Source organism: Pyxicephalus adspersus, chromosome 12, assembly GCF_032062135.1.
Source record: "Pyxicephalus adspersus chromosome 12, UCB_Pads_2.0, whole genome shotgun sequence".
Taxonomy (NCBI): Eukaryota; Metazoa; Chordata; class Amphibia; order Anura; family Pyxicephalidae; genus Pyxicephalus; species Pyxicephalus adspersus.
In genome coordinates this window covers 41,978,496-41,994,676 of record NC_092869.1, presented here as the reverse complement: position 1 = coordinate 41,994,676, position 16,181 = coordinate 41,978,496, and the positions used below count along the sequence as shown (strand labels likewise).

The 16,181-nt window shown below is 39.6% G+C and overlaps 1 protein-coding gene across 2 annotated transcripts in view; it reads right to left on the bottom strand.

Moving 5' to 3' along the window:
* Window positions 1-228: 228 nt before the first annotated feature.
* DLK1 (delta like non-canonical Notch ligand 1) overlaps window positions 229-16,181 on the bottom strand; it is a 26,452-nt gene continuing 10,499 nt past the window's right edge. For both annotated transcript variants that reach the window (XM_072428339.1, XM_072428340.1), the window contains exons 3-6: window positions 10,071-10,131; window positions 9,531-9,661; window positions 3,845-3,986; window positions 229-2,525 (exon numbers count right to left, since the gene is read on the bottom strand). In XM_072428339.1, coding sequence (XP_072284440.1) covers window positions 1,808-2,525; window positions 3,845-3,986; window positions 9,531-9,661; window positions 10,071-10,131 — 1,052 coding nt within the window. In that variant the 3' untranslated portion in view covers window positions 229-1,807. The remainder of the gene's footprint in view (window positions 2,526-3,844; window positions 3,987-9,530; window positions 9,662-10,070; window positions 10,132-16,181) is intronic.

The window sequence follows — 16,181 nt, the reverse complement described above, 5'->3', positions numbered from 1 at the left end:
TAAAGTTTTTCCATAGAGCATTGCCCCATCTGGCAGGGCAGAAGACCTTGTTTCTCAAGTCTTGTCCCTTCCCCAGCCCAGGACAGCAACACACTAATGAGTATATCTCTTTGTTATTCTGTTTTCTTCCACAGATCCATACCGTCCATTGCAGCAACTGTGCTGCTTCTCTCTCTTCCATCCTGAGCTCTGCTGTGCAAGAGACTGATACCAAGTCAACTTCAGGTACTTACTCTTGTAACAATGGATCAATGGTTTTTCCAAGCTTAATTAATTTGTGTCTCTTATATCTTCCTAGACATCACCTTACAATCAACTTGAATAATGGAATAAAGTGTCTCCCATCCATCCATGGGGAATACCAGAATCTGATTATCATTGCTGTACAAATGATATAAAAATGACCATTGAACAAATTATTTATTTAAAATATCTTTTAATGTTATTTATGAATAAACGTAACACTTTCAGAAATAAAATGAAGTTGGTATAGTCGGGGTGGATATTGTGCGGCACATCGGTGACTTTGTATCTAGGAATCCCGCTTGGGTTCTATACATCCTGTATGTTCTATGGAGGTATGGACAATGGTGGATAAATTTTTGGGAGCTCACATATATTTTATTGTAGGGTAACTGTTTTTTTAAAGGCTCAATAAAAAGACTGATTCCTGTAATAGGACTTAAAATACTTAGGTAGGGCACCTGGCATTGAGTAATTGCAAAATAAAGAGTTAATATAGATTGGCATTTGGTCATTGTGATGCGGATTTATATTGCTAAATGACATAACTGATATAGATTGATTTCTGCCGGAGTTGCCAATTATGTGTTTACATTTTTTATTTTAACTGGGATCCCCAGTTTTGAGGAAGGGCATTGGACTGAATAGGGTACCGGAAGAGGGGCGCATGCCCGCTACCCTCCCTTATACTGGTAACCTTGTTGCAATGTAAGCGGAACCCATAAGAACTGTCTGGCTCCTCCTTTTTCATTTTGCCTATTAGATCGAACCAAAAAAAGGTTTTGCTTTTGGCCATTAACCACCATGCCAAAATTTCTGAAAAGGAATACAATTGGAAATTTAGGAGAGATTGCAATTTTGATAATCTTTTAGAGCCAAGACTCCCAACCCAACCTGCCATTGTCTGTGCAAGAATCGGTGAAGAATCTCTTCATCACCATGACTTGCCGACACCAAAAACAGCTGCAATTAAGGGCAAACTTAAGCACTTGAGATATGTTAGTTCAGCACCAAAGCCTAAAATTGCCAATTCTTGGCACTGAAAGCAACTGAATCAGGTAGGAACATCCATGAGCACCCTTGTTATAGCAAGATATGTGGGACTACAATATGAGATTGGACACAGCCAGGAGCTAGGGCCACGGGTATCTCCAAGAGCTTAAAGAAGACCTTGATTCACCTGGGACACCAGACGTTGTCCATAATTCAATTTTGAGCACACTCACCCATTGATAACTTGCTTTTAAAGCAATATTAAAGAATTAATGGCTGAATTTTGGCTTATAGGTCCATGGCCCTGGTGATCCTGGCAAGTTGGCATCAGCAACAGGGGACTAACCCGGACCTAAGCTAATGGCCAAGTATTTTGGAAGTCAATGAAGAATTGACCTCATTAGTCTTTTTTTCTGAAAATATACATTTTAGATGACCTTACCCTTCCCATCATTACTTTTTTTCCTTTGTGCACATTTTTGTTACATATATAAAGTTCTGTATGAACAGAAATGAGGATGGAGAACATCAAGTAACAAAGACGGGTCAGTTTTTTTTTGCAATTCCCACCCTAAATGGTAGTATAACTCCTGCTATAGTTTGCCATTTTCATTTTTTCTGGAAAAATGATTTTGACGTCATTTCCATTCTCTCTGCTTGCATTCATGTAGAAATCTTTTTTCTTGCGGATCAGATGGCTGTATTTGGCGTTGGCCATCCACGTTTCGCATTTGGAAAAGAAGACAATCCCGGTGGTAATGAGGACGATGAGACAAGTAAGGAGGCCCAGGATGATGAAGCAGATGATTTGACTTTCGTTGAGGAACGGGTCTTTGTTTTGGATGGTCTCCTTCATGGTAATCTTCAGGACCTCGTGGCCTGGATGGTGGAACCCGTTGTGATGTGGAAGGAAGTTATAGTTGTGCTCATTTATATATAAACTTTTACTCGTTGTTGGAAAATCACAGATGGTTCCCGAGTATCCCGGCACACAGGAGCATTGGAACCCATCCAGCTTCTCGTAGCATGTCCCACCATTGGCACAGGGGTTACTACTACACCATGAAAGGTGTTCGGAGCAAGAACGACCAGCGAACCCAACTGGGCAGTGGCAGCGGAAGCCTGATCCGACGTCTGTACAGTTTCCTCCATTAACACAGGGATTGGGGCTGCAGTCATCCTTATCTATTTCGCAGTAGTCACCTGTAAAGCCGTCAGGACATTGGCATGAGGCATGGCCAGAAAAGCCATTGTTGTCCACACATGTTCCTCCATTCTGGCATGGAGACCTGCAGCAAAAAAAACAAAAACAGTACAAAAATATAAGAAAAATTAACTTATTCACTGATGTTACATTTATTACCCATAAAACCTGTTTCTCTGATTTGGCATAAGGGTTACCAGCACCTGGTGTCCTTTGATAGTTAAGCCCAGCCAATAGCTTTTTCCATTCTCAATGGGCAACGAGGAAGATCTTACTGGACAGAAGAAAGGTAATTTGTGGATCCTGGTTCTGTAATACTAAATCAAAATGCTTGGTAGGAATGGAGTACGTTGTGTCCATTGCCCAACCCTAGGGGACCCTATGGGGAGATATAGGAGCGGGCCCAAGAAGACCACCTTGATTAGGCAAGATGAAAGCCAGAAAGAGGAGCTAGGTATATTTTGGGCTCGGGTTGTGCCATGATTAATGTAATCCCATATAATCCATGATGATTGGCAAACTTCGCAAGGATGAGGTACGCCAATGGTTCTAGATACCTCCATAGTATACAACAACCATTGTCAACCAAGGTTCCTCCAGAGGTTCCTCAAACTCTGGTTGATTGACCTTCCATTCAATGATGCCGGAATAGTTCTGGGGCCAACACCATTTGATAGGGTCAACTGGATGAAACCAAGAAGAACCTTTGTAGCTATCTGGCATTCAAACCACTTATGCATGGTGGACTTCTTCCCATTGGCAACCAAAGCACATTGCATTTTTGTCATTGATTGTACCCTATAGTAAATAATGAAGATGTTGATCTAGGTAAGAATTATTTGCACCAGCCATGAACCTAAGAGACTTTTTTCCAATTGGATCCCCAAAATTGGTTTCAGTGGGGGATCTCCGAGACCTGAAAATGATTTTACAGATTCCTTAGGAGTAAAAAGGTAGAGAAAAAAGGAGGACATTTGGTCTTCCCTTAGGCCAGGTATTGAGTTGTTTTTTGTATGGCCTGAAAATGGTGTTGGGATTACTGTAATGAATACATAGAGGGCTGAAAAACACAGCTCAAGGCTGCCCTGGTGCTGGTCATGTGATTTTGGGATGGTCCATCCAACAAAAACCATGTGATTAAATGCCTAGGCTTTTGGCAATCTGACCATCGCTGGCTAAAGCAGCATCCCCATGTGAATTGAATTGGGACAGTGGGAAAAAAAATGTGAGTTTTAGATTTGGAGAATTACAAAACTTTCCCCCAAGGTTAAGACGTTTTCCTATAGAATTGAAAATTATGTGACATGTTGTGTGACATAAACATTTATGAATAGAAATTTTGGGGTAGATGGCAGCTTTAAATTCCACAGATCTGAGAAAGTTGGAGGTCAATAAATTAGTTACCCATTTGTTATGCAGGGCCCAATTTTAACCAGACAGTTTTTCCCGGTAAATCCCGGCGCACAGAGGCATATATAGCCGCCATCACCGGTCTCAATGCAGGTGGAGTTGCTGGAGCAGGGATAGGCCGCACACGGGTGAATGTCTGTGGAAATACAAAGCACAATTTTCATTACAGTGGATGTTTAATCTTTTTACATATACCTGAGTTCTCCCTCCCCTCCCCCATTCCCCAGACACTCCATATTATCTGGATCTCCCAGGAATGATCCCGCACAGTGGGTGATTTTTGGGAAATTGATATCCCCAATTCTGGAATATTGTTGCTGACTTTACAAGTGTTTGAAAATCCCTGAACATGGCATTATCACCAAAATTGCTGAAGGAGGATGCTGGAGAAGTCAGGAGCAAGTGACAATTTCATAAATCAAAGCTATTGTTGGAATCGTATAGTCCAGCAAGCAAAAAAAATCAGGAAAAACATTTTTGATGCCATCTGCAAACTTTTGAGATTAATTGCATTGAATTGATTCCAGACATGCAGAGGAAAAGGCAGGGAGTGGAAGGACAATACACAAGAACAAGACCCAAGTGAAGAAACAAAAAAATTTATAATTTTTCTTATGATCAAAGTATGGTCATAAAAATATTAATTTTGAAGCTGCCAGACAACCTAACAAGTTAATTGCAGAGCTACTAAGGATAACAATGTCACCGCAATTTCTGAAGGAGGAGTCAGAGGGACATATGAGAACATGTCTCAAGTGAAACAATGATAATATGGTAAAAATTATATATATATATATATAAATAAAATGAAAAACACAGCAAGGTGCTGACCCATGCATACAGTTCAGCATTTCTGACATCTTTCTGATTTAGAGTAGGCTGCCCTTTTTTTTTGCATACCTGATGCAGGTAAGTACTGCAACCCAAGACAGCCAATCCAAGAAGATAAAACAAATTGAAAATTACTTTTACAAACTAATTTACATTGTAACTTAGCATGGGATTTACCTTCAGTTTAGGTCCAGCTTTTACCCTGTGCTGGGTGTCTTCACTCAGTCACACCTGTGTGTATTCTGCACCTGCTATTCTCCTAATTGCCCCAGCTGCATGTACAGATCACAGATCTCTGCTGTTACTCCTCATTTCTTTATTATCTCCCCTGTCTGCCTTTCCTTCATTGCACTCCTCTGTAAGGTAAGTTCTAAGTTTACCTGTTGCAGTACTAGAGGTGGACCTATGAATGTGAACTCCCTGACCCTGTAATATAAAAGTCACATGCACAATATTAGAAACCCATTTCTGCAACATTGCATCCATTTGTATGATTCTTTGTTTTTGCAAACTATTTGCTGGTGGCAAATATTATAACTTGAATAGGCACTGTATAGGGGAGTGCATTGTGGGTTGGCTTTATTAAAAATGCCCCAAAGACATGGACAGGCAGCTTGCAATGGATGCATTGTGCAATGGTTAGGTAACTGCATTTGACCAATATGAAAGTCTGAAAGTTACTGATTTAATATATTAAAATGCCACAATAGCAGGAACATTACAATAAGACTCCATGTCTGCAATCTATCTAGCTGCAATGCCACTTATGGGCTGATATGGTGTTTCAGCATTCTGAAATAACCCGCTGCATGACAAGGAATGCTGAAGTGGCCTCTCCATTATTATTAAGTGCGCTTCAAGATGTTTTAAGTGCCCCATTCACACTTCTATGGAGCTTTGCTGTGCATTAACATTATGAATGGGTTGCAAAGCACCTCAATGGAATATTAATTGTGCATAGACCAGTAACTACTGTATGTTGTGCAAAGGTGTCATTCGCCATACATTGCATCCTGGTGCACTTCACTTAGAGCTTTGTGATGCACAAGACACAAGACATACCTATGTGCTTTATGGCATGTTGCATTAAAAATGTACTTCTGGTTCAAGTTTTCTGTTAGGAGTCCATTAAAATGAATGGGCTTCCATAATGTAATGCACATTAATGCATTGCAATACTAAAGTGCCAAGGGGACCTTTATTTTTTTGTTTCTCTGTTTTGCTGCATCATTGTTGCTTTGTGTGCCATTGTAATATATCACTGTGTCTTGTTATATTGTGTCTTGTGCTATTGAAATTTAAAGGACTGCTTAACACAATGTGTTTTCATTGGTTGTCGCAGCTCATGCAATGTGATTGAGCCCTCCACCAAAACCTTTTGATGCCGCTGTTTCTTTTATAGATTCTCTATAAAAAGCTGAATGCCGTGTTGGTTCACAGGTTCTGCAGTGAATTCTCTTCTCTTGTCATTAGTATAAAACACTTCTTGACTATAATGTGCAACTGTATTCTGTGTGATTGCAACGCTGGTTGTGAATATTGTACAAATGTGTGAAAAAAATATCACAGATCAAATGATGGCTCCAGGGAGGCAAATCAAAGACAAATATTGCCACACTGGTGATGTATTATTTCCTGTAGAGCGGGTCTTCATTCATTTTGTTAAAGAATACCTATTATTAATATTATTATTATTAATATTATTACACAGTATTTATATAGCACCATCATAACATGGAGCGCTGTACAAAGTCCATAGTCATGTCACTAGATGTCCCTCAAAGGAGCTCACAATCTAATGTCCCTACCATAGTCATATGGCATTAATGTAGTCTAAGGTCAATTTTGGGAGGGAAGCCAATTAACTTAACGGCATGTTTTTGGGATATGGGAGGAAACCAGAGTACCCGGAGGAAACCCACGCAGACACGGGGAGAACCACCATACTGCCCTTAATATACCTACTTTTATTAGTATGAAAGCCAGGCTACCAGCATTTTTTAGAGGGAGTGATCAGCGATGGTTTTACATCTATGTATTGCAATAAAATGCACGGTAATGCACGGTGATGCATACTACTTGTTACAACACTGAACAGCATTTCAGCTCACAAGTAGATATTACCAGATCCATGTGCTTTATATTATATTGCATTAAAAATTTACATCTGGTTTAGATTTTGTGGACTGTGGCAGCTCATTAAAAATGAATTGGCTTCCATAATGTAATGCGCATTAATGCATCACAATGCTGAGGTCTGCAAAGGGACCTGAATGAATGTTTCTCTCTGTTTTACCGCACCATTGTTCCTTTGTGTGTCATTGTATTATATTAGTTGTGCTGCACTACATTCACCAGCATTACAGTGTCTTCTCTCTGTTGATCTGCACCTCTCCCCTTTCATTTGCATGGTTGTGACTTATAGCTATTGCATTGCAGACATGATCCAATGTATGTAGCATCATTGTATGTATGTATGTATGTATGTAGATCATTGAGTGATGGTTACTGGACAGGCAATGGAATCGGTCCAGGGTGCACTGCCGTTGTCTACTCTTGCAATTTTGTTGTGTTTTATGCAGCAATGTTGGTCAGTTATATTACCCCATATACAAAGCATTAGTAATAGATCATCTTGAGTCTGCTGTTTGGTTTTGAGCAATCGCTCACAAAATACTTGGTGAAGCCCACCTAGCACAGCTTCCTGTGGTGGGGAGGCAATGGTATTGCACCGCTTCTGAATTCAGAGCACAGTTGTCACTCTTATGTAAGCTGTGCTTGTTTGGACTACAGTGGGATGATTGAGATTCCTCAGGGGCGGGTCTATCGGTATTGTCATTGCTGATTCGCCAGCCTGTAGCTTGTCAAGCAGCACCTGGCCACCCCCTTCTGAATTGAAGGCACTGAATCCCTCCCATTGTGATCCGCAGTGTCTAGAGGGAGGAGAGTGTGAGATAAAATGAAAGGGACTTTGACTTAGGAAAGATAAAGGAGGTTTTTTGCTTATTTTAAAGAGGCTTGTTTATCACATGGTAACTGGATTTGGGACTTGTTTTGACTGCCATAGAGAAACCTTTAGTTTGCAAAACCTTCAAAATGTGCTTGGGCATAATTGTATATCTGCAGTGTGACAACTAAGACATTGTTCCTTTGACTGGTGATGTCACCACTGTGCCGCGTACTGTTCTCCTTGCTGGAGGCTCTGACATGAGGAAGCAAAGCCCTGCCTCTACCAATATGGCCACAGTGCAGGAAAAGGCACGGTGAGCCAGAAATGGGAAGAAAAGTTGCAAAGCGACCACTGGCAAAACTGGTGATTAGTCCTTTGCCATCTGCCTGACTTTTTGGGTAGGTACCTGGGTAGCTTCCAGGGGTATTTTTTTTTTAACCTAAAACTATGCATGTTTAATTGAAATATAATATTACTCATTAATATTAATGTTTTTTTTTGTTTATATGTGTAATAAGCATCTTTCTGTATAAACTATGTTGTTAAAGGTCTCCTTGATTCCTGAAGAAGCGGACTAGATTCCGTGAAACGCTTAGCATTTACAAACATTCTGAGACCTATCTTTGGAATTGCAATTCTAAGGATAAAATTGATGTTTTTAAGGTTATTGCATTCCTTTTGTACTGGGGTTATTTAGCTCCCATGTGCATCCGCAGGGTTTGTCTTCTGGCCAATCAAAATACCTGAAAATGCCATTCATGGTAAAAAAAATACCATTCCTTATATTCGCTATAGATATCTGTGCTGGTGATGAAGCTCGCACACATTGAATTGCTAGATAGGAGGTGAGTATAGCAGACTATAGTTTCTCTTTAAGCTCTAGTTTTTAGTAATTGTGGGTTTCATCAATTACGCCGACCCGTTCCCCACCATAGATCTGTACAACTTGTATATGACCCCATTCTACAGCTTTAAAAATGTGTTCGGCTGACTCCAGCAGTTCAGACTCCTCCATTCACAATGTGATCCGCTCAACCCTGGAACAGCAGAGCACATTGTCCCTGATAAGTATGGTACAGCTGAAAAACATTATATTCAGAGCACCACAGCCATGAAAAACCATTTTGTGTATCGTTTAGATACATTAGTGAGTCATGCTATTGCTTCATTGTCTATGAACCTTTTTAGTGCCATCACAGAGTATTATGGCAAAGATTTCTCTAATATAGCCAGATGCAGGCTTTTGTATAAAAGGGATTTAAGTGGCTGTAAAAATCCGACCCCATGTTCGTCCATGGATTGCTCATGCTATCTGTGAGCCTGAGATATCCATCTTTCGGAACCAAGAGTGAAGAAGAAATGAAAAGCACCCATTTCTCAACGTATTATGAAATTGGTCGATTTGGAAATGCTTAGCTCTGAGCAGTTCAAGGTTCAGTATGGTCAGATCCCAAATGGTGCAACTGGGAAAATAATTGATCAAGCGTCGCCTGTTCTCTGGTTGAGGGGATGAAGATTGGTTGAAGACCACCAATGCCTTCTCAAAGAATGCCTGTCAATCAAGATACGCTATTACCTTTTAAGCCTAGTTGTGATAAAAAATGGAACATGTGCAAAAAGGTTTAAAAATACATTAAAGCCTACCTGCATACGCATGCATTAATATGGTGCACACAGGTACCTACACATTTCATAGTGAAAGAAATAGTTCTAAGGCCTATATTTCAAACTTTAAAGCATTATCTTTTAACATTATGAAAGTTCCAGGTATTATAGTTTATCATTTTATAGACACACACAGTTTTAGGTCTTTTTGGTAACTCAAAATTACTCCATTGATAAAGGTGTATTGATGAAGGTGTATTGAATGGTACTGGTATAAGGATCACTGATACACACCGATATTGCAGTGGCTGCCGACCCATCCTTCTTCACAGATACACTGCCAGGGTTTGTTGCAGCTGCCGTGAACACAACCGGGAAATGGGACGCACTGGTCACAAAATTGTCCTTTCCACCCAGGACGGCATCTGTAGAATAGGGGGAGAAATTAAATCTGGACAAATTTCTTTTCAATACTTTTGTTTGATACCTTAGGCGTAAAAGGTCTTTAAGCATTGTTGTAATAAAAAGAGGCTAAACTGGGGAAAGCAAAGTCAGTTTTGCCATTTCCTAATTTGTGTTAGTGCTATTAGAGGGCCGTTTAGATTTGGGATATGTGGAATTCCGATTTTTTTCTCACCATTGCTATCCTTGGCCACTGATGTATTCTTGTCTTCAATATTTGTGTGGAGGTCAGGAACCCAAAAAAATGTTGTGTTTTGATATAATTCCTCCAGTTGGCCCCAAGTGCCCCCTCTCTGACACTGGTTGCAGCCTATAATGGTTTGATGATAATATGTTGGAAGTACGCTTGTTGGCGTCTACATAGGACTTTACCTGCATTCCCCGGGACTCTCACAAAACCCGTTTTCAGGATGACAGCCTGGTCTGCAGACACCTGCAAGAAACATTAAACAATCGGAATCATGTATCTGCTTATGAACAACACACATAGTGAATAGTAATCTGCACTTATCATATAATTTAATTTAAAAATCACTTAAAGATAAAGATATTCATCAATTCTGTCTCAGAGAAAGCTAATGATAAACAGAAGTTATTGGATGGATTTACTGGCACGTAGGATAAAACCCACCCCTGACCACTTGTTAGTTGTGCTTGTGTGTTTTGCTTCTTTTCGGGATTACAACGCAGACCATTTTTAGAGGAACTGAAGTCTTTGTCTTCCAACCCATTACTTCCATTATTACACACAAATCATCTCCCCAATGTTCAGTCTTGCTGCTCATGGCTTATTTTGCATAATGTCATGGGCAGCATGGAGGCTCAGTGGTTAGCACTCTGGCCTTTGCAGCGCTGGGTCCCAGGTTTTGAATCTCGGCCAGGACACTATCTGCATGGAGTTTGCAGGTTCTCCCTGTTTGTGTGGGTTTCCTCCGGTACTCTCCCACATCCCAAAAACATGCAGCTAGGCTTTCCTATCCAAATTGACCTTGGACTGTGGTAATGACATTTGACTATGATACTGACATTAGATTGTGAGCACCTTTGAGCGGCAGTAGATGACATGACTATGGACTTTGTACAGCGCTGAGTAATATGTCGGCGCTATATAAATACTATGTAATATTGATATTAAAAGACGCACAACTCTAGGCATTCCTCTGTAAGTTAATGAGCGGAAAAGTGTAAATTGATGCTGCCATCTGTATGTGAAAATATTGTTTCCTAAAGATTCTCTTTAAATGATACCTGTATCAAGGTGAGGCTGACAGTTTTTACCTTTTTCTGAAAACTCTAGTTAAAAAACTGCTGTAGTTTTTCACCCAAACTGAGCAAGCAAATTGGTAAAATGGTTGGAATTCCAATCCTGCATTTGTGTCTTGGATCATCTACACCAAATACAGAAGGCAATAGATTGGGATGATGGAAGGCAGCTCATATATTCAGGAGGTAGGTTAACACTGGCAGCCTTCATTTGTCTTGCACTAATATGATCCATGTATGATTGGACCAATTGTAGTCGGTCTGCATTAAAAGGTGAACTAGATGGTACAAAAACATTTATAACCGATCTTGGATTTTGTTGCACATAAACCCATATTAAGCATTATTATTGATCTGTTACAATTGTCCTGTATTTCTAAGAAACATCTTTATTACCCCATAAAACTGTATGCATATTCTAAATAAAACACCCTCAACCGCTTTAGCTTCAATATTCTTGAAATACAAATTTTGGTGACCCTCTGTTGGATTATGTTAATCCTATGAAATCACTCTTATTATTGATATCTTCACCTGGCAATAAAATTATAACCATGGTGTCAATCAAAAAAACCCACCATAGAAATAAATGTCCCATTAGTACTGGTGTGTTCCAGTCTTACTGGTGTAAGACTGGCTTTATTATAACAACCCCTCTTTTTGTGTGCTACTTCCCCCTGCCTCTTAGATTGTAAGCTCTTCGGGGCAGAGTCCTCTTCTCCTCCTATGTCCCTGTTTAATATTTTTAACAGCCCACCTTTCAAATAGTATTCTATATGGGCGAAAGGCGTCAGGAGACGAGACTCTTCCAGCTTTGTCACTTGGGGACTCACAAAAAAAACATTCTGTAACATAAGACCTAATATGCAATGTTACATCGTTTGTTTTTTTTGTTGATGAATATTAGGTAAAACCATCATTTTTTGTATCATACTGTTACCCTCAAACCCCCTTTTTTCCAGTTTGAGTCCTTTTTATCCTTACACTTAGTAGTATATCCATCAGCAACCCTAAATGTACCAGTTCAGTCTGTTGTCAAAAGTTTTCTGGGCCACCTATGGGAGTTCCCATAGGTACTTTCCTAGTTTGTGAATAGTAGAAGTTATTCGGGTTGCCTCCAGGGATCCTCGGGGGTGTGACCATCCTGCTTGAGGAGCCGTTGTCCAATCTGCAACCAAGAAGCAGCTAATGGCAGCAATCCTTGGAGCTACATCATGGGGAATGTTTGTTGGTGCATGGGAGGTAATGCTTTATATAACATGCATTGTTTTTTTCTTTTAATACTTAAATCCACAAAAGGGTGTAATAACTTCCGCCCTCATTGGCCAATTTGTCCCACTTACCCTGGATATTTTAATTGTTTCTTGTGATTATATCTAGAGAGTGAATGGTAGCTGATCTCAATAAATGGTGAACGGGGGATTTTCCATTTCATATACCATGGATATGATCTGAGCACTGTCAGGCATGCAATAATACATAATGCCAAATGCCTTGTACTTCAATGGGATTCATGTAGTCCAATATATGTATGTGATTGCTTCTAGGTCTTTGTTGAAGGGGTTGTTGGGGATATTTTAAAGGGAATATCCAATGGTTTTAGATTGTCTTGGGGTTTGTAAACAATGCAGGTGAAATATTTTAGAAATTATTGATTATTAACCTCCTGGGCGTTACACTGATATCTAGATTTCTGTACCAAAAGCGGTACAAAAATTTTTTTTTTTTAAATTGTAGACCTGTAACTTACAGAAATATGTCCGAACAAGGGTCTAGTAGATATCATGAATTTAAAAAAAGTTTGAAACATTTGAAAAATCATGTAAAAAAAAAAAAAACATTTACTTTTAATAAAATTAAAGAAAAAACACAAAAATCAGCTGAAACAAGAATACATAAATAAATACTGAAAAGAAAAAAGAATACAAAAATACTGAAAAAGCAATAAGTCTGTATATTATATAGTACTATATTATTCTAAAACACCTCCCTAGTGTGGTAAATTTTTGAATTTCCCGGTTATTTACTTTGTCTTTATTTTATATTGTATTGGATTGGATACGGGAGTTTGTATCCAATTCAATACAAAATGTGAATTTGAATTTCCCAGTTAAATACTTTGTATTTATTTTATATTATTTTGTATTGGATTGGATACAGGAGTTTTGTATTCAATCCAATACAAAATGAGAATTTGAATTTCCCGCTGATGGCCACACGCGCCGCCGATGTCATCAGGGATCCCCGAGGGACACATATACGCAACGCGAACAGAGAAGCAGAAGCCGGCGGAGAAGACAGGCACCCGACGCTGGAGAGGGAGATCGACGCTGGAACAACAGAACATGGGATGATCACAGCAGGACCAGGTAAGAGATGGCTTTTAACCACCTGAGAAAAGTTCGGGTTTAACACTTTCTGCAAGTCTTTTTACCCTGAGCCAAGGTCGGGTTTAACGGCCGGGTGGTTAATCAACATATTAGGTCTGGTTTTTATGATCAGATTTTGTTTTGTGCAATATATTAGGGGAATATCCCAACCTATAAGGTGAGTAGTTTGCATATGAGCTAGATGGTAGCAAAGCCCATTGATTAAACTTGTGGCATTAATTTGCTTTGCATATTAATTGCAAGTCCTTGCTACAGAATTGTAACGTAATGATCGCTCGCGGGTGAATATCAGTCACTCATTAGTACAGCCGAATGTCACACATGCAGTTAAATGCAGGCTGGCTGATGGAACTAGTTTGAATTTTGTCCCCTGAAATATCTAGAACTTTGAACACAAAATGAATGAATCCATCTTACAGTTCCTGTCTGTATATTTGCATGATGGAAAGTGGAGCATTTCAGATATAGTGAATATTATGTAGCTGAAGGCACTGTGAAGCAATTCATCCTCAAAATGTACATGCACTAAATCTGTGTGGGAGAGAGACCTACGGTCTTAAATTGTGATCAGGATGGGAAAGAAAGCTACTAGGTGACCCAATGGACTACGGGACCCCTACATTGGCGATGCACCAAGGATAATTAAACTTAAAAAGCTTAATTAGTGACTTCATTAGGAACTGGGTGAAATCCAATGTCATGAGGTTGTGCACTTAGCCTCATACAACACACGCTTGTCATCTGCCCTATTCATTTGCTGACTTAAAGAAGAACCCTTTAAAAAAAAATAAACTGGATGAGGGTCCAAAGGTCATACATGCATTGGTTCACATAGAGAGGCCCCCAGAATAAATCACGTTGCCCTAAATTAGCTCAATTCTTCAACATCATTACCAATAGACAGACTGAAATTTTCTACTAAAGGAGGTGTCTATGGTTAACAGAATAAATTAACGGAAATGTACGTTGGAGCTGTTCTTACAAGAAATGGTTTGCACGTCTGTAATTGGTGCATCTGTGCGCTGATCCATGGAGCTAATCAGAATCCCCAAGACGGGGTCAAGAATGGATTCGGTATTTTTTCCTTTCCTGAATTGACTGTTGCCTTGCTGGGGTTTTGTTTGACGTTCTTCTGGATCACTGCAGCTGTATTAGAATCTGTATGAGCTTTTAGTGTATTTTTTTTTTCTTTTTTCCTTTTTTTTCCCATATCAGAAAGTAAAGCCGGCTTTCAGTGAGTTACGGTATTGATTGAAGCTCTTTGCTGTCAGCTCACACAATGTGCATTGTTATATGCGCTGTTCTACTTAATCCACATCCTCACCTTGTTCATCCTGACCCCATATTCCAGGTTATAAATTACACCAAGTACCCAATTATTTCCAACTACCTCTCTCAATAATTCAAGAACCATCCACGTCTTTCCGTACAGATGAAATGGAACGTACGCCTGCTCTTGGATCCTTTCAAACTAATTCTTCCCAGGAAACAGAAGAGACTTTTTTATTTTTAATTCGTATCATTCATGGGCATTTCAAACTCTAGAAGATCAATGGCGCAACTTTCAAAATTAAGGTCCTTTAATGGCGGAACTAAAGGGGGTTTCTGGCTTCTAGTGATATCCGTCTGGAGGGTTATACAAGCAGAGATCTAGAAGTTTATAAATAGAGGATTACAAATTATTCCATCCTATGATTTCTGTCCACTGTTATCAGCTGATAAGATTTCCAACTGAATCTACAAGTATTTTTTTACATTGAGCAGATTAGCAAAAGGATTTCAATTGCATATTGGACAGAAAGAGAGCAAGAACAAGAAATGATTATTTCATATATTTTAAATGTAAATGCTGAGATTCCCAATATGGTGGTCCAAGTTCCAAGGCTATAGGATTTAGCTCTATGTCCTTTAGCTATAGAATCTGACCTACAATAAGACCATAGCCTTTGAAATCTTAACTCCAGTCCTGCATACTTGTTCCAGGTAATGACTCTCTAGATCCGCCAATCCTAACCAGGGCCCTATGGAATCCCAAGGTTTCTCTAGAAGTTCACAGGAGTTCATTGAACTGGGGCATATTGCCCTCCCATAAGGTGATGCTTGCAAAGTCCTCGGACCAACACCACTTTGGCAGCACCAACTGCATGAAACCAAGGACCATTGTAGCAATCTGTAAAAGGTGGCATTCAAACCGCTAATGTATGGGGGCGTTCTTACCATTGGCAACCATTTTTTCTCATTAATTGTTTATAAAACAAGTTCCTCAACACGTGATGATGACTTATTAGGATTCTTCAGGATAAAAAGTTTGAGAAAGGCTGCAGTACATAGTAAAATAAAGAATTAAGCTGACCGTCCTGAAGCTTGCATCACAAAACAAATTATTATTGTTTTTATTATTAAACAGGATTTATATAGCGCCAACATATTACACAGCGTTGTACATTAAATAGGGGTGGCAATTGACAGATTAATACAGACAGTGACACAGGAGGAGAGGACCCTGCCCCGAAGAGCTTACAATCTAGTAGATGGAGGAATTTCACACACAATAGGATGGGAGATATGTAATGGTGGGAAGTAGTGGTGGTTTCAAAAGACAGAAGAAGATTGGTAGGCAAGTTTGAAAAAAGAGGTTTTGAGGGCCCTTTTTAAAGGAGCAGAAAGTAGGAGCAAGCCGAATAGGACGAGGAAGACCATTCCAGAGAGTTGGGACAGCTCTAGAGAAGTTTTTTAGAAGTATCTGTGCGTGTGATGAGGTTATGAGTGAGGAAGTCATTAGTAGGTCATTGGAGGAGCGGAGAGAGCGGCAGGGGGAGTATTTTTTTAC